The 18382-nt window shown below is 46.4% G+C and overlaps 1 protein-coding gene across 1 annotated transcript in view; it reads right to left on the reverse strand.

Annotated features, from left to right (window-relative positions):
* Positions 1 to 18382, reverse strand: part of TAFA4 (TAFA chemokine like family member 4) — a 492869-nt gene that overhangs the window by 329655 nt on the left and 144832 nt on the right. The window contains exon 2 of the mRNA XM_063938840.1: positions 7575 to 7715. Within this exon, the coding sequence (XP_063794910.1) occupies positions 7575 to 7654 (80 nt within the window). The 5' untranslated portion in view covers positions 7655 to 7715. The remainder of the gene's footprint in view (positions 1 to 7574; positions 7716 to 18382) is intronic.

Genomic DNA, 18382 nt, shown 5'->3' on the forward strand with positions numbered 1-18382 from the left:
TTCCAAAAAACACTCCCCAAACAGCACATGACGCAAAGAAGAAAAAAAGAGGCGCAATGAGGTAGCTGTGTGAGTAAGATAAGCGACCCTAGTGGCCGACACAAACACCTGGCCCATCTAGGAGTGGCACTGCAGTGTCACGCAGGATGGCCCTTCCAAAAAACACTCCCCAAACAGCACATGACGCAAAGAAGAAAAAAAGAGGCGCAATGAGGTAGCTGTGTGAGTAAGCTAAGCGACCCTAGTGGCCGACACAAACACCTGGCCCATCTAGGAGTGGCACTGCAGTGTCACGCAGGATGGCCCTTCCAAAAAACACTCCCCAAACAGCACATGACGCAAAGAAGAAAAAAAGAGGCGCAATGAGGTAGCTGTGTGAGTAAGCTAAGCGACCCTAGTGGCCGACACAAACACCTGGCCCATCTAGGAGTGGCACTGCAGTGTCACGCAGGATGGCCCTTCCAAAAAACACTCCCCAAACAGCACATGACGCAAAGAAAAATTAAAGAAAAAAGAGGTGCAGGATGGAATTGTCCTTGGGCCCTCCCACCCACCCTTATGTTGTATAAACAGGACATGCACACTTTAACCAACCCATCATTTCAGTGACAGGGTCTGCCACACGACTGTGACTGAAATGACGGGTTGGTTTGGACCCCCACCGAAAAAGAAGCAATTAATCTCTCCTTGCACAAACTGGCTCTACAGAGGCAAGATGTCCACCTCATCATCATCCTCAGATATATCACCGTTTACATCCCGCTCCTCACAGATTATCAATTCGTCCCCACTGGAATCCACCATCTCAGCTCCCTGTGTACTTTGTGGAGGCAATTGCTGCTGGTCAATGTCTCCACGGAGGAATTGATTATAATTAATTTTAATGAACATCATCTTCTCCACATTTTCTGGAAGTAACCTCGTACGCCGATTGCTGACAAGGTGAGCGGCGGCACTAAACACTCTTTCGGAGTACACACTTGTGGGAGGGCAACTTAGGTAGAATAAAGCCAGTTTGTGCAAGGGCCTCCAAATTGCCTCTTTTTCCTGCCAGTATAAGTACGGACTGTCTGACGTGCCTACTTGGATGCGGTCACTCATATAATCCTCCACCATTCTTTCAATGGTGAGAGAATCATATGCAGTGACAGTAGACGACATGTCCGTAATCGTTGTCAGGTCCTTCAGTCCGGACCAGATGTCAGCATCAGCAGTCGCTCCAGACTGCCCTGCATCACCGCCAGCGGGTGGGCTCGGAATTCTGAGCCTTTTCCTCGCACCCCCAGTTGCGGGAGAATGTGAAGGAGGAGATGTTGACAGGTCGCGTTCCGCTTGACTTGACAATTTTGTCACCAGCAGGTCTTTGAACCCCAGCAGACTTGTGTCTGCCGGAAAGAGAGATCCAAGGTAGGTTTTAAATCTAGGATCGAGCACGGTGGCCAAAATGTAGTGCTCTGATTTCAACAGATTGACCACCCGTGAATCCTTGTTAAGCGAATTAAGGGCTCCATCCACAAGTCCCACATGCCTAGCGGAATCGCTCCCTTTTAGCTCCTCCTTCAATGCCTCCAGCTTCTTCTGCAAAAGCCTGATGAGGGGAATGACCTGACTCAGGCTGGCAGTGTCTGAACTGACTTCACGTGTGGCAAGTTCAAAAGGTTGCAGAACCTTGCACAACGTTGAAATCATTCTCCACTGCGCTTGAGACAGGTACATTCCACCTCCTATATCGTGCTCAATTGTATAGGCTTGAATGGCCTTTTGCTGCTCCTCCAACCTCTGAAGCATATAGAGGGTTGAATTCCACCTCGTTACCACTTCTTGCTTCAGATGATGGCAGGGCAGGTTCAGGCGTTTTTGGTGGTGCTCCAGTCTTCTGTACGTGGTGCCTGTACGCCGAAAGTGTCCCGCAATTCTTCTGGCCACCGACAGCATCTCTTGCACGCCCCTGTCGTTTTTTAAAAAATTCTGCACCACCAAATTCAAGGTATGTGCAAAACATGGGACGTGCTGGAATTTGCCCATATTTAATGCACACACAATATTGCTGGCGTTGTCCGATGCCACAAATCTACAGGAGAGTCCAATTGGGGTAAGCCATTCCGCGATGATCTTCCTCAGTTGCCGTAAGAGGTTTTCAGCTGTGTGCGTATTCTGGAAAGCGGTGATACAAAGCGTAGCCTGCCTAGGAAAGAGTTGGCGTTTGCGAGATGCTGCTACTGGTGCCGCCGCTGCTGTTCTTGCGGCGGGAGTCCATACATCTACCCAGTGGGCTGTCACAGTCATATAGTCCTGACCCTGCCCTGCTCCACTTGTCCACATGTCCGTGGTTAAGTGGACATTGGGTACAACTGCATTTTTTAGGACACTGGTGAGTCTTTTTCTGACGTCCGTGTACATTCTCGGTATCGCCTGCCTAGAGAAGTGGAACCTAGATGGTATTTGGTAACGGGGGCACACTACCTCAAGAAATTGTCTAGTTCCCTGTGAACTAACGGCGGATACCGGACGCACGTCTAACACCAACATAGTTGTCAAGGCCTCAGTTATCCGCTTTGCAACAGGATGACTGCTGTGATATTTCATCTTCCTCGCAAAGGACTGTTGGACAGTCAATTGCTTGGTGGAAGTAGTAAAAGTGGGCTTACGACTTCCCCTCTGGGATGACCATCGACTCCCAGCAGCAACAACAGCAGCGCCAGCAGCAGTAGGCGTTACACGCAAGGATGCATCGGAGGAATCCCAGGCAGGAGAGGACTCGTCAGAATTGCCAGTGACATGGCCTGCAGGACTATTGGCATTCCTGGGGAAGGAGGAAATTGACACTGAGGGAGTTGGTGGGGTGGTTTGCGTGAGCTTGGTTACAAGAGGAAAGGATTTACTGGTCAGTGGACTGCTTCCGCTGTCGCCCAAAGTTTTTGAACTTGTCACTGACTTATGATGAATGCGCTGCAGGTGACGTATAAGGGAGGATGTTCCGAGGTGGTTAACGTCCTTACCCCTACTTATTACAGCTTGACAAAGGCAACACACGGCTTGACAAATGTTGTCCGCATTTCTGTTGAAATACTTCCACACCGAAGAGCTGATTTTTTTGGTATTTTCACCAGGCATGTCAACGGCCCTATTCCTCCCACGGACAACAGGTGTCTCCCTGGGTGCCTGACTTAAACAAACCACCTCACCATCAGAATCCTCCTTGTCAATTTCCTCCCCAGCGCCAGCAACACCCATATCCTCCTCATCCTGGTGTACTTCAACACTGACATCTTCAATCTGACTATCAGGAACTGGACTGCGGGTGCTCCTTCCAGCACTTGCAGGGGGCGTGCAAATGGTGGAAGGCGCATGCTCTTCACGTCCAGTGTTGGGAAGGTCAGGCATCGCAATCGACACAATTGGACTCTCCTTGTGGATTTGGGATTTGGAAGAACGCACAGTTCTTTGCGGTGCTTTTGCCAGCTTGAGTCTTTTCATTTTTCTAGCGAGAGGCTGAGTGCTTCCATCCTCATGTGAAGCTGAACCACTAGCCATGAACATAGGCCAGGGCCTCAGCCGTTCCTTGCCACTCCGTGTGGTAAATGGCATATTGGCAAGTTTACGCTTCTCCTCCGACAATTTTATTTTAGATTTTGGAGTCCTTTTTTTACTGATATTTGGTGTTTTGGATTTTACATGCTCTGTACTATGACATTGGGCATTGGCCTTGGCAGACGACGTTGCTGGCATTTCATAGTCTCGGCCATGACTAGTGGCAGCAGCTTCAGCACGAGGTGGAAGTGGATCTTGATCTTTCCCTATTTTTGGAACCTCAACATTTTTGTTCTCCATATTTTAATAGGCACAACTAAAAGGCACCTCAGGTAAACAATGGAGATGGATGGATACTAGTATACTTATGGATGGACCAGCGACTGCCGACACAGAGGTAGCTACAGCCGTGGACTACCGTACTGTGTCTGCTGCTAATATAGACTGGATGATAATGAGATGAAATTAATATATATATATATATATATATATATATATAATATCACTAGTACTGCAGCCGGACAGGTATATATATTTATTATGTAATGACTGATGATGGACCTGCTGGACACTGTCAGCTCAGCAGCACCGCAGACTGCTACAGTAAGCTACTATAGTAGTATGTATCAAGAAGAAAGAGAAAAAAAAAACCACGGGTAGGTGGTATACAATTATGGATGGACCAGCGACTGCCGACACAGAGGTAGCTACAGCCGTGGACTACCGTACTGTGTCTGCTGCTAATATAGACTGGATGATAATGAGATGAAATTAATATATATATATATATATATATATATATATATAATATCACTAGTACTGCAGCCGGACAGGTATATATATTTATTATGTAATGACTGATGACGGACCTGCTGGACACTGTCAGCTCAGCAGCACCGCAGACTGCTACAGTAAGCTACTATAGTAGTATGTATCAAGAAGAAAGAGAAAAAAAAAACCACGGGTAGGTGGTATACAATTATGGATGGACCAGCGACTGCCGACACAGAGGTAGCTACAGCCGTGGACTACCGTACTGTGTCTGCTGCTAATATACACTGGATGATAATGAGATGAAATTAATATATATATATATATATATAATATCACTAGTACTGCAGCCGGACAGGTATATATATTTATTATGTTATGACTGATGACGGACCTGCTGGACACTGTCAGCTCAGCAGCACCGCAGACTGCTACAGTAAGCTACTATAGTAGTATGTATCAAGAAGAAAGAGAAAAAAAAAACCACGGGTAGGTGGTATACAATTATGGATGGACCAGCGACTGCCGACACAGAGGTAGCTACAGCCGTGGACTACCGTACTGTGTCTGCTGCTAATATAGACTGGATGACAATGAGATGAAATTAATATATATATATATATATATATATATAATATCACTAGTACTGCAGCCGGACAGGTATATATATTTATTATGTAATGACTGATGACGGACCTGCTGGACACTGTCAGCTCAGCAGCACCGCAGACTGCTACAGTAAGCTACTATAGTAGTATGTATCAAGAAGAAAGAGAAAAAAAAAAACCACGGGTAGGTGGTATACAATTATGGATGGACCAGCGACTGACGACACAGAGGTAGCTACAGCCGTGGACTACCGTACTGTGTCTGCTGCTAATATAGACTGGATGATAATGAGATGAAATTAATATATATATATATATATATATATATATATATAATATCACTAGTACTGCAGCCGGACAGGTATATATTTATTATGTAATGACTGATGACGGACCTGCTGGACACTGTCAGCTCAGCAGCACCGCAGACTGCTACAGTAAGCTACTATAGTAGTATGTATCAAGAAGAAAGAGAAAAAAAAAAAAACACGGGTAGGTGGTATACAATTATGGATGGACCAGCGACTGCCGACACAGAGGTAGCTACAGCCGTGGACTACCGTACTGTGTCTGCTGCTAATATAGACTGGATGATAATGAGATGAAATTAATATATATATATATATAATATCACTAGTACTGCAGCCGGACAGGTATATATATTTATTATGTAATGACTGATGACGGACCTGCTGGACACTGTCAGCTCAGCAGCACCGCAGACTGCTACAGTAAGCTACTATAGTAGTATGTATCAAGAAGAAAGAAAAAAAAAAAAACACGGGTAGGTGGTATACATATACAATTATATATATATTATATACAATTTTATATATATATATATATATATATATTAAACTGGTGGTGATTAATTAAACTGGTGGTCAGGTCACTGGTCACACTATCAGCAACTTGCAAGTAGTACTCCTAAGCAGACAATCACAATATATACTGGTGGTCAGTGTGGTCACAATGGCAGTGTGGCACTCTGGCAGCAGAGTGCCAGCAAAAGTGTGCACTGTACGTTAAAATATGTACTCCTGCTCTCAGACTCTAACTGCTCCCCACTGTCTCCCCCACAAGTCAGATATAAAGTCACACTATCACTTCAGCAAGTAGTAGTACTCCTCCTAATGCTCCCCAAAATTACTAAAGTAAATAATACTGTGTCTCTCTCTACTCTAGTAGTCTCACTCTCTATAAACGGAGAGGACGCCAGCCACGTCCTCTCCCTATCAATCTCAATGCACGTGTGAAAATGGCGGCGACGCGCGGCTCCTTATATAGAATCCGAGTCTCGCGATAGAATCCGAGCCTCGCGAGAATCCGACAGCGGGATGATGACGTTCGGGCGCGCTCGGGTTAACCGAGCAAGGCGGGAAGATCCGAGTCGCTCGGACCCGTGTAAAAAAAACTGAAGTTCGGGCGGGTTCGGTTTCCGAGGAACCGAACCCGCTCATCTCTAACCGCCACTGCATAAATCATATATTATATAGGACTCTTTCTTGGTGTGTTATTTGGATTTATTCTGTGAATTTTCACCTTATCTATAACAGGTTTTTTATGAAAGGATGTAATAAAAGCTAAATTTTAACTAATTTAAAAGAGTGCCCCCAAACAATAGAGTCTTCTTTTTTCTTGTTTGTTTTTCTTAAAAAATGGTAGTTAGTAGCTGAATTGTAGGTACTTTGGGGTCTATGTACTGTACTAAGCCATGGAGAGAGAAAGTGGACGGAGATAAAGTACCAACCAATCAGCTCCTGTCATTTCAAACCCAGCCTATAACATAGCAGTTAGGAGCTGATTGGTTGGTATTTTATCTCTGTCCTCTGTATCTCTCTCCAGGGCTTAGAACATAGGGGGTAATTCAGACCTGATCGCTCGCTAGAGTTTTTTTGCACTGCTGCGATCAGATAGTCGCCGCCTACAGGAGGAGTGTATTTTTGCTTTGCAAGTGTGCGAACGCATGTGTAGCAGAGCTGTACGAACAGATCTTGTGCAGTCTCTGAGTAGCCCAGGACTTACTCAGCAGCCGCTGTGATCACTTCAGCCGGTCTGGGACCGGAATTGACGTCAGGAACCCTCCCTGCAAACGCTTGGACACGACTGCGTTATTCCCACCACTCCTAGAAAACGGTCAGTTGCCACCCACAAATGCCTTCTTCTTGTCAATCTCTTTGCGTTCGCCCGTGCGAATGGATTCTTCGCACAAACCCATCGCTGAGTGGCGATCCACTTTGTACCTGTGCGTCGCACCTGCGCATTGTGGTGCATATGCATGTGCATTTCTGACCTGATTGCAGCGCTGCCAAAAATGCTAGCGAGCGATCAGGTCTGAATTACCCCCATAGACCCCTTTTACTTTTTCCACTGTGTCTTTCTCCAAGGTTTGATACATCTACCCCAGTAGCATTCGAACAGCGTATCTCTCCAACATAGTAATATCCATCATTTGTTCTAGATCAGCATAATTCCTACTTGAACACATTTGACTGACTTATGTTTAACAAGACATTCTACGGTAGTTACATGTTTATGTTCCCCTCAATGGACTCAGCAATGGATAAAATCACAACAGACGATGCCTATTCCACAGCTACTCATAAGAATCCGCCTCGGTCTCCTTCACCCTCAACATATCTGCTTTTAACAAAGTGATCTTACCTTAGGGGCTTTCCAAGAATTTTATTCCAGTCAAACACAATTATTTTTGTATCTGCTTCAAAATTGTTCCAAATTCCCATTTGCAGCTACAGGTAACAACTATTTCTGTATTTCATAAAAATGTCTTCCCCCAAAAGAGACCTGTGAGAGAAAACAGAACAGATGGCAATTAGAGGATATAAATGTTGATGCTTGCCGATATAATTGTTTAGTATCACTCTCTGGACTTGTTTAAAAACATGAAGGTCAGAAGATCAACTCCACACATACGTCATAACTTTGGCATGTTGCTGCGACCAATCAGATACCAACTTTTGAGGGTACTATAATCACATCAATGGATGCTATTTGGATGTAGTCATGTGACCCCCGCCGGTCATTTTACCGATGGGAAGGGGGGAGGAGACTGTTTACATGGATCTGTAACACTTACTTACCTGTCAGTGGCAGCCTCCACTCTCTGCATGATGTTCGGGGAGGGGGAAGGAGTGATCACTGCCTGGATCTGCCCCTTGTAATAGGGGGCGTGGTCATGCCTCAACGGTTTGGTCAGGCCCCCAGTACCCAGGCCCCCGCTCTCAACAATCCTGGCTATAGGCTACCATGAACAATAAATGTGTGCAACTTTCTTAATTCAAATTGAAGAGTACTTGCATAAGAATGCAGACTAGCTATTCAGTTTTAACCAGAGAGGCGAATGGACCCCCGAGGTTTTGTTTTTGGATCTGGATTTATCTTCATGTTTTGGTTTTGCAAAACCACACTCAAGTGTTTTGATTCAGATTTCGGTTTAAAAATCGATTTAAAAAAAAATCAATTAAAAAATAATAAATCGATTAAAACAGCTAAAATCATGTAACGTTTCCAGTCCAAAACTTAAAAATTCAGACTTAAAATCTGAATTCCTAACCGCGGGAAGGGGGACTCAGTTCAGAGCAGATCTCGGGAAATTCGGGTTTTGGTTTGGTTCTGATCCACAAAATACAAGTGTATTTGGATTTCTGGATAACAAAAACACACCTTTCTATTATCAACCAATGGCACATTATTATTAATCAGGATTATATGAATATTGACTTATGAAGTGCTATGATGATGTAATTATGGCTGCAATCTTAAGATCTAACTATAAAATCATGTGTTTTGGTGGCAGGTGCCCTTTAAGTATAGTCGCAGGTGCGGAATATAAATGCTTTAGCTAATTCTTAAGCAATTTTTCTATCATTACTCAGTCTCAGAGAAACATCCTATTCTGTCATTGTATTTTTAAATCACGGGTCTGATAAATTAACTCAAGTACACACTTGTTCCATTCAGTGCTTTCAATAGTCAGTTGGATTAATAATATTATGCATTTCGTTTGACCTTGCGATCTAGAGGCCCTCTGCAATTATACTGCTGTATAAGAGCATGTTAAGTGGGTTTAAGCATCTCACTGTCATGATGGCTGCTTGTGAAAGGGGGATGTAAATTAACAACATAATTTGTAATATCATGCCGTTAATATTGGGTAACTAAAATGGACATATTCAGCTTAAATATGTTGACATATAACCATCTTCTTTACTAATTAATTTAACATTATTACTGTATTTTAAGCTGATAGACTTGCAGCAGGTTGGCAGTTTTGCACTTTGTGGATTGGCTGATTCATGCATAGGAGGAAGTGATGTCACAGCAACTCAATTGACTGCAGTCCCAACTATTTCACTTTATTATTTTGAATCTAAGCAAAAGAGGTTAAAGGTGTGTTAAAAGGTACAAGTAACAAGTACAAGAGTCCTGAAGTTTGGTGTGCACCAGGGGCAGATTGGCCACAGGGCTCACCAGGAAGATTCCTGGTAGGCCGACATAGCTACACAGTGCTGTAACTAGACATTTTAGTGCTGTGTGCAAGAAACAGCATCAGCGCCCCCCCACCACCACCTTCTATATACAAAATAGGGACAGTGCATGCCGTAGGAGTGCACCAAAAATTTAGGGGCATGGCTTCATGGGGAAGGGGCATGGCCACAAAATAATACCAATTCATATTATGCTGTACAGTAGTCTCCATTATTCAAATTAAACAGCACGGTAGCACCACTTACACACATTACACCAGGTAGAGCCCCGGTCACAGATTAGAACAGGTAGAGCCCCTGTCACACATTACACCAGGTAGAGCCCCATTTTACACATTACTCCAAGTAAAGCCCCCATGACACATTACGCCAGGTTGAGTCCCTTTTTACACATTACCCAGGTAGAGTCCTCTTTTACACAGTATGGCAGGTAGAGTTCCCTTTTATACATTACAGCAAGCAGAGTTCGCTTTTACACATTACGGCAGGTAGAGTCCTCTGTTGCACATTACGGCAGATACAGTCCCATTTTACACAGTATGGCAGGTAGCGTCCTCTTTTACACATTATGGCAGGTAGAGTCCCCTTTTACATATTATGCTGGAGTGACCTGGACCTGCCCAGATCACTCTTATTAGCTGGCTCAGGCTTTTAGCCTGCCTCATTGCGGCACTTTACAGTGACCTGGGCCTAGTGCCCAGAGTCACCCTATTCACCTTGGGGAGGGGGGAGACATACAGATTGGGCCTGGTGCCCCCTACATGTACCTGGGGCCTGACTGTGCCCACGGGCCTAATGTTCGAACCCTGATTGCCTAGGGAGGAAAGATGTAGAACCTTAGAAGGGCCTACCTCTACCTCACGGAAAGGCTGCAGTGGGGAGCTTCACTGGGCTCTCTTCCTAACCCACCACTCCAGGCCTCCCCGAGTCTTCTTACCGCTCCGGCCGTCGCACTTCCTCTTCTCCTCCGAGGCGTCTTCTTTCTTCTCCCCTCCGGCAGCATCTGACGTCAGATGCTAGGGGTAGGGCCAGCTACGGTGCCCTGAGCTCTGATTGGCTCGCTGCTGCCGCTTTCCATTGGTTGCCAAAGTGGCGCCAAGTTTAAAGCGCCGCTGCCGCTACAAGTCCGGTGCAGGGAGTCCATACATGATCCCAGCACCGGAAACCCGCCGCAGAACTAACAGCGCTGGAATCGGACACTCGATCCCAGCAATATGCTCTGCTGTATCCCGAAGGGGGCACAGCTCCCCCACATGCTGCTATTCGCTCGGTGCTGGGAGCAGACACACTGTCCCAGCGGCAGAGCACAGTTACAAAATCAGAGCGGCCAATCGGGCACTCAGTGCAAGATGTGCTCCCTTCACAAGTGCGCTGTGTGCAAGGGACACTCTACACACACCTAGTTACCGCCCTGTAGCTACATGGTATGTTATACCTCCTGTGCTGCCCATGACAGGCCACTTCTACAAAATTTTACAGGGCCACTTTTATTTCCCAGTCCCTGGTCCCAGACACAAATGCAACAAAAGACACAAGGAAGGCCGAAACTGCATACAATCATGCCCTATGAGGAGGGATCCCACCCCCTCATCAGACTGCACCCCCATTAGGGCTGCTTCCATAAATTTTCCAGGCTGGATTTCCATCCCAATCCACCCCTGGTGTGCACTGCCGGACTCCCAAAAGAGTGGGCGGCTTGGTGGTTTGATGAGGTGATTTACCCATGGCTTTGATCAATGATGTGCTCACAGTGCCCTTGCCCTCACCCCTTTAATTCCACCTCATCCCTTTAATTCTGGACATATATTAATTACACAGGTTCTGTGGCTGGCTGACTTCAAGACTCATTTCACCTGGTTTTAATCATCCACAGAACCTGTATCATTAATATGTGTCCAGAATTAAAGGGATGAGGTGTTAACCCTACCTTGCCCCCTTCAGACATGGTTGCTCCTTCCGGTCCTCGACCTAAGTGGGCCTTCTAGAATTTTATAAGCATGGCAATATTTTTTGGGGGAATTGAATCAATACCCAATTTCTTAATCTGTGTTCTCTGAATAATATTAAATAGGGGCCATAGTATGTACTATTTCTTCACAGTAAGGTTCATTTACTACAGGTAACAACAGGGCCAGACTTACCATCGGGCACTTCTGCTGATGGCCTGACGCACAGCTTTGTAAATGGCTTGCAGGTACAGTATGGGTTTCCAAAACATACTGGTAATTTAATTGGATTCTGCCAAAAACTACTGTAGTGTGGGAGTGAATGTTATAGAATTTCAATTGCAAGCTCCAATGGGGTAAAACAGAGTTTCCCAAACTCCGCCGCTATAATCCTGGGAAACGCTGCGGTAGAGAGTGATGGAAATGACTTGCGTATATTCTCTGTGCATTGCTTTATAAAATGCGGCTCAATAAACATAAACAACAATAACAACTAAGCTTTACTAAACAAAAGTGACCAATGCAAAATCTAAAATGACTGTAAAATGTAAATGAAATATTTTTTACTATTTACAGGTTTATAAATCTCGCCATTGAGCAAAAACGCCATTACTGTACTATGAGGGTCATTCCGAGTTGATCGTAGCTGTGCTAAATTTAGCACAGCTACGATCATGTTCCCTGACATGCGGGGGGACGCCCAGCACAGAGCTAGTCCGCCCCACATGTCAGTGCCCCCCCTCCCGCACAAATACAAAAGCATCGCACAGCGGCGATGCCTTTGTATTTGAGGAGTAACTCCCGGCCAGCGCAGCTCCTGCGGCTGGCCGGGAGTTAATTGTCGCTGCCGCTGGCCGCAGCGGCTGCGTGAGCCGTCACACAGCCGCCGCGGCCCGCCCCCCCATCGGTCCAGCCACGCCTGCGTTGGCCGGACTGCTCCCCCTAAATGGCGGCTTTCAGCCCCCTCCCACCCAGCGACCGCCTCTGTCTCAGAGGCGATCGCTAGGCAACGAAAGCTGCCATGCGCCGGCGCCGCAGTGCACCGGCGCATGCGCAGTTCTGACCCGATCGCTGCGCTGCGTCAAACTGCAGCGAGCGATCGGGTCAGAATGACCCCCTATATTCTAAGAAATTCCTACAGCTAGGTCCAGTTTTCTCACAGTTGTTTCTTTGTTGTTCTACAAGTTCTTTTACTATGTCTCACCCCACGGCAGCAAAAAGGACATTTTTGTAAACATTTATTCCATTTTCCTCTCACAATTTCTGCTGCTGAGCGTTCTCCCATTATCACATATAATGCACGGTGTAATATGCAAGGAATTCCTAATTGGCAGCTGTCGTCTCAAAATGAGCCTTTCTGATTCTCTGCCACTCATTTTAAATATTGCTTTTCACAATATGAAAGTCAATGCTTGCATCTGGTGTGCAAATCAGAGCTTAGGTTAGTGATGCATGTCAGTCCCCGTTCTCTGAATAGACACATGGTACCGGTCTGATGAAAGGAAGAGCTTGTATCTCATTGAATGTTGGAGGACCTGCCCATTGAATTCCCAGCCATTAATAGACATATCTGCATCAGAACCAGACACTTAACTCAGGGCCGGATTAAGCCTTGGGGGTGCCCGGGGCACTTTAGACAGGGGGGGCCCAGTGGAAAGGGGGGGGGGGCGTGTATACAGTGCCGTTTCTTGCGGCATGAGCACTTCTGCTGCTCTTTGTTTCCCCCCTCCTCCCTCTTCCCGAGTACCCAGCTCGGGGGCGGAATTTCGCGGAATGACGTGGTTGCGTCATGACGTCACGACGCAATTGCGTCATTCCGCGAAACTCCGCCCCCCGAGCTGGGTACTCTTGAAGAGGGAGGAGGGGGAGCCAAGCTGCAGGAAGGGCCGGCGCGACGAGGGAGAGGCGGGCCGAAGAGCGGGAAGAACCTCTTCAAACGTAAGTTTCTCTCTCTCTCTCTCTCTCTCTCTCTCTCTCTCTCTCTCTCTCTCTCCCCCTCCTCTGCCACCTGCCGTAATGTGTAAAATGGGGACACCTGCCTGCCTATACTTGCAAATACCTTGTGTACAAACAGAAATGGGACTAGTTACAGTATCTCATCCAGCGCCAGCTCAGTTTAAAATCAAATGTGAAGATGTTTACATAAATAGTTAGAAAACCACAGAAGAAATTAGAATACAAGGGGGGAATTCAATTGTTTGAAAAGTTGGTTGGGTGTCTGTTTTCTCCTATTAGATAGGAAAAAACAGACATCCAACTGACTTTTCAAACAACTGAATACCCCCCAATGTGTTTATTCCGAAACCCACGGAAATAATAAAGCTGTTGTAAATAAAACCTAAAAATAGGAAATCGCAGCGGTTTTTTTAGCGCTCATGTGGCTTAATGTAGAGATGGTTGCAGTTCACACAGGAGGGATGCAGCTAATGTGTGAAAATATGGTAATGCCGCAGGACGCATCCTGCAGGGATCTACGTGAACATCGGACATCTGATCCACCCTCAGGTTACTCTGGATGGCCAGTGTAATCGCGCAGCAGAGGCAAGGCATGCCTACAAAACAGGGGTGGGGGTGCTCCTGTTTTGTAAAACTCTTACAGTCACTGCCCCACTCCTAAACTCTTGTACAGAGTGAGCAGTACGCCGGTTTGTATAGCAGGGTGCTTTATCAGGGGAGTGGGTCCATGTGCTGGCTGTCTATGGGGCACCCTCGCACCAGGGCATACACTGAAAGATACACCACCGTTTGCCCAGCATAAATGACATTATTTCACTCTGCCTATGCCCAGAATACTGTGCACATGTGTATATGTGTCCTTGCAGAGGTGCACAGTTCGGCCTCTTACACTTGCTTATATCAGGACTGGTGGATGGAGCGGGACCTTCACATTAACCAGGTACAGTAATGGCGTGTTTGCTCAAATGCGAGACAAAGACGTAAATGCATCTCAGAAAGCCGTTGAATTTGCAAGTGGTCAACGCAGAATGATGATGCATAGGCAAACGCAGGAGGGGGGGGGGGGGTTCCGGTTGCAAGGAAACCCCCCTCCTCTTGGCAAGTGGCTCACATTATGACAACAATAGCAATGGTATATAATATGATTATTACTAGAACTGTCGCCACATCATGCAGTTTAAGGGACAGAGCAGGTCTGCTACACATGCCCAGTGGCAGCAGCTTCTTCTACCAAGTTTGCTGTGTGTGTGGATCTGAGTCCTCAATCACTGCACTGGACCAGACAGTAGCTATCAGGAAAAAGAGACAGGAACCTTACCACGAGGTGAGAAAATGTGTGCAGTACTGGTACTATTATATTTGTGTATTTAAATAATGTATTTATTTATGTATTTATTTATTATGATACAGTATGTTTATGCTTTTCCTGACCACTTTTGATTAGTGATGAGCGGGTTCGGATCCTCGGGATCCGAACCCGCCCGAACTTCACCTTTTTTTTCACGGGTCCGAGCAACTCGGATCCTCCCGCCTTGCTCGGTTAACCCGAGCGCGCCCGAACGTCATCATCCCGCGGTCGGATTCTCGCGAGATTCGGATTCTATATAAAGAGCCGCGCGTCGCCGCCATTTTTCACTCGTGCATTGGAGATGATCGTGAGAGGACGTGGCTGGCATCCTCTCAGTTTCTATGTTCAGTGGGCTGCAAATTGTGCTGCAAATATCTGTGCTCATTGTGCTGCAAATATCTGTGCTCAGTGTGCTGCAAGTGCAAATATCTACGTTCTCTGCCTGAAAAACGCTCCATATCTGACTGTGCTCAGTGTGCTGCAAATATCTGTGCTCAGTGTGCTAATTGCTTTATTGTGGGGACTGGGGACCAGCAGTATTATATAGTAGGAGGACAGTGCAGAGTTTTGCTGACCAGTGACCACCAGTATTATACGTTCTCTGCATGAAAAACGCTCCATATCTGTGCTGCATTGTAGTATATAGTAGGAGGACAGTGCAGAATTTTGCTGACCACCAGTATAACTATATATATAGCAGTACGGTACAGTAGTCCACTGCTCTACCTACCTCTGTGTCGTCAAGTATACTATCCATCCATACCTGTGGTGCATTTCAGTTGTGCACAGTTAGCTGACCACCAGTATATACTATGTAGCAGTACGGTACAGAAGGCCACTGCTCTACCTACCTCTGTGTCATCAAGTATACTATCCATCCATACCTGTGGTGCATTTCAGTTTTGCACAGTTTGCTGACCACCAGTATATAATATATAGCAGTATGGTACAGCAGGCCACTGCTCTACCTACCTCTGTGTCGTCAAGTATACTATCCATCCATACCTGTGGTGCATTTCAGTTTTGCACAGTTTGCTGACCACCAGTATATACTATATAGCAGTACGGTACAGTAGGCCACTGCTCTACCTACCTCTGTGTCGTCAAGTATACTATCCATCCATACCTGTGGTGCATTTCAGTTTTGCACAGTTTGCTGACCACCAGTATATACTATATAGCAGTACGGTACAGTAGGCCACTGCTCTACCTACCTCTGTGTCGTCAAGCATACTATCCATCCATACCTGTGGTGCATTTCAGTTGTGCGCAGTATATATAGTAGTAGGCCATTGCTATTGATATATTACTGGCATATAATTCCACACATTAAAAAATGGAGAACAAAAATGTGGAGGGTAAACTAGGGAAAGATCAAGATCCACTTCCACCTCGTGCTGAAGCTGCTGCCACTAGTCATGGCCGAGACGATGAAATGCCATCAACGTCGTCTGCCAAGGCCGATGCCCAATGTCATAGTAGAGAGCATGTAAAATCCCAAAAAATAAAGCTCAGTAAAATGACCCAAAAATCTAAATCAAAATCGTCTGAGGAGAAGCATAAACTTGCCAATGTGCCATTTACGACACGGAGTGGCAAGGAACGGCTGAGGCCCTGGCCTATGTTCAAGGCTAGTGGATCAGCTTCACCTGAGGATGGAAGCACTCATCCTCCTGCTAGAAAACTTAAAAGAGTTAAGATGGCAAAAGCACAGCAAAGAACTGTGCGTTCTTCTAAATCACAAATCCCAACACTGGACGGGAAGAGGTTGCGCCTTCCACCATTTTCACGCCCCCTGCAAGTGATGGAAAGAGCACCCGCAGTCCAGTTCCTGATAGTCAAATTGAAGATGTCACTGTTGAAGTACACCAGGATGAGGATATGGGTGTTGCTGGCGCTGGGGAGGAAATTGACAAGGAGGATTCTGATGGTGAGGTGGTTTGTTTAAGTCAGGCACCCGGGGAGACACCTGTTGTCCGTGGGACGAATATGGCCATTGACATGCCTGGTCAAAATACAAAAAAAAATCACCTCTTCGGTGTGGAATTATTTCAACAGAAATGCGGACAACTGGTGTCAAGCTGTGTGTTGCCTTTGTCAAGCTGTAATAAGTAGGGGTAAGGACGTTAACCACCTAGGAACATCCTCCCTTATACGTCACCTGGGCCGCATTCATCAGAAGTCAGTGACAAGTTCAAAAACTTTGGATGACAGCGGAAGCAGTCCACTGACCACTAAATCCCTTCCTCTTGTAACCAAGCTCCTGCAAACCACACCACCAACTCCCTCAGTGTCAATTTCCTCCGTACACAGGAAAGCCAATAGTCCTGCAGGCCATGTCACTGGCAAGTCTGATGAGTCCTCTCCTGCCTGGGATTCCTCCGATGCATCCTTGAGTGTAACGCCTACTGCTGCTGGCGCTGCTGTTGTTGCTGCTGGGAGTCGATCGTCATCCCAGAGGGGAAGTCGGAAGACCACTTGTACTACTTCCAGTAAGCAATTGACTGTCCAACAGTCCTTTGCGAGGAAGATGAAATATAACAGCAGTCATCCTGCTGCAAAGCGGATAACTCAGGCCTTGGCAGCCTGGATGGTGAGAAACGTGTTTCCGGTATCCACCGTTAATTCACAGGGAACTAGAGACTTGATTGAGGTACTGTGTCCCCGGTACCAAATACCATCTAGGTTCCATTTCTCTAGGCAGGCGATACCGAAAATGTACACAGATGTCAGAAAAAGAGTCACCAGTGTCCTAAAAAATGCAGTTGTACCCAATGTCCACTTAACCACGGACATGTGGACAAGTGGAGCAGGGCAGACTCAGGACTATATGACTGTGACAGCCCACTGGGTAGATGTATTGCCTCCCGCAGCAAGAACAGCAGCGGCGGCACCAGTAGCAGCATCTCGCAAACGCCAACTCGTTCCTAGGCAGGCTACGCTTTGTATCACCGCTTTCCAGAAGAGGCACACAGCTGACAACCTCTTACGGAAACTGAGGAACATCATCGCAGAATGGCTTACCCCAATTGGACTCTCCTGGGGATTTGTGACATCGGACAACGCCACCAATATTGTGCGTGCATTACATCTGGGCAAATTCCAGCACGTCCCATGTTTTGCACATACATTGAATTTGGTGGTGCAGAATTATTTAAAAAACGACAGGGGCATGCAAGAGATGCTGTCGGTGGCCCGAACAATTGCGAGCCACTTTCGTCATTCAGCCACCGCGTGCCGAAGACTGGAGCACCAGCAAACAGTCCTGAACCTGCCCTGCCATCATCTGAAGCAAGAGGTGGTAACGAGGTGGAATTCAACCCTCTATATGCTTCAGAGGATGGAGGAGCAGCAAAAGGCCATTCAAGCCTATACATCTGCCTACGATATAGGCAAAGGAGGGGGAATGCACCTGACTCAAGCGCAGTGGAGAATGATTTCAACGTTGTGCATGGTCGGCAACCCTTTGAACTTGCCACACGTGAAGTCAGTTCAGACACTGCCAGCCTGAGTCAGGTCATTCCCCTCATCAGGCATTTGCAGAAGAAGCTGGAGACATTGAAGGAGGAGCTAAAACAGAGCGATTCTGCTAGGCATGTGGGACTTGTGGATGGAGCCCTTAATTCGCTTAACCAGGATTCACGGGTGGTCAATCTGTTGAAATCAGAGCACTACATTTTGGCCACCGTGCTCGATCCTAGATTTAAAACCTAC

The sequence above is a fragment of the Pseudophryne corroboree genome, chromosome 9 (genome assembly GCF_028390025.1).
Source record: "Pseudophryne corroboree isolate aPseCor3 chromosome 9, aPseCor3.hap2, whole genome shotgun sequence".
In the NCBI taxonomy this organism is placed as follows: Eukaryota; Metazoa; Chordata; class Amphibia; order Anura; family Myobatrachidae; genus Pseudophryne; species Pseudophryne corroboree.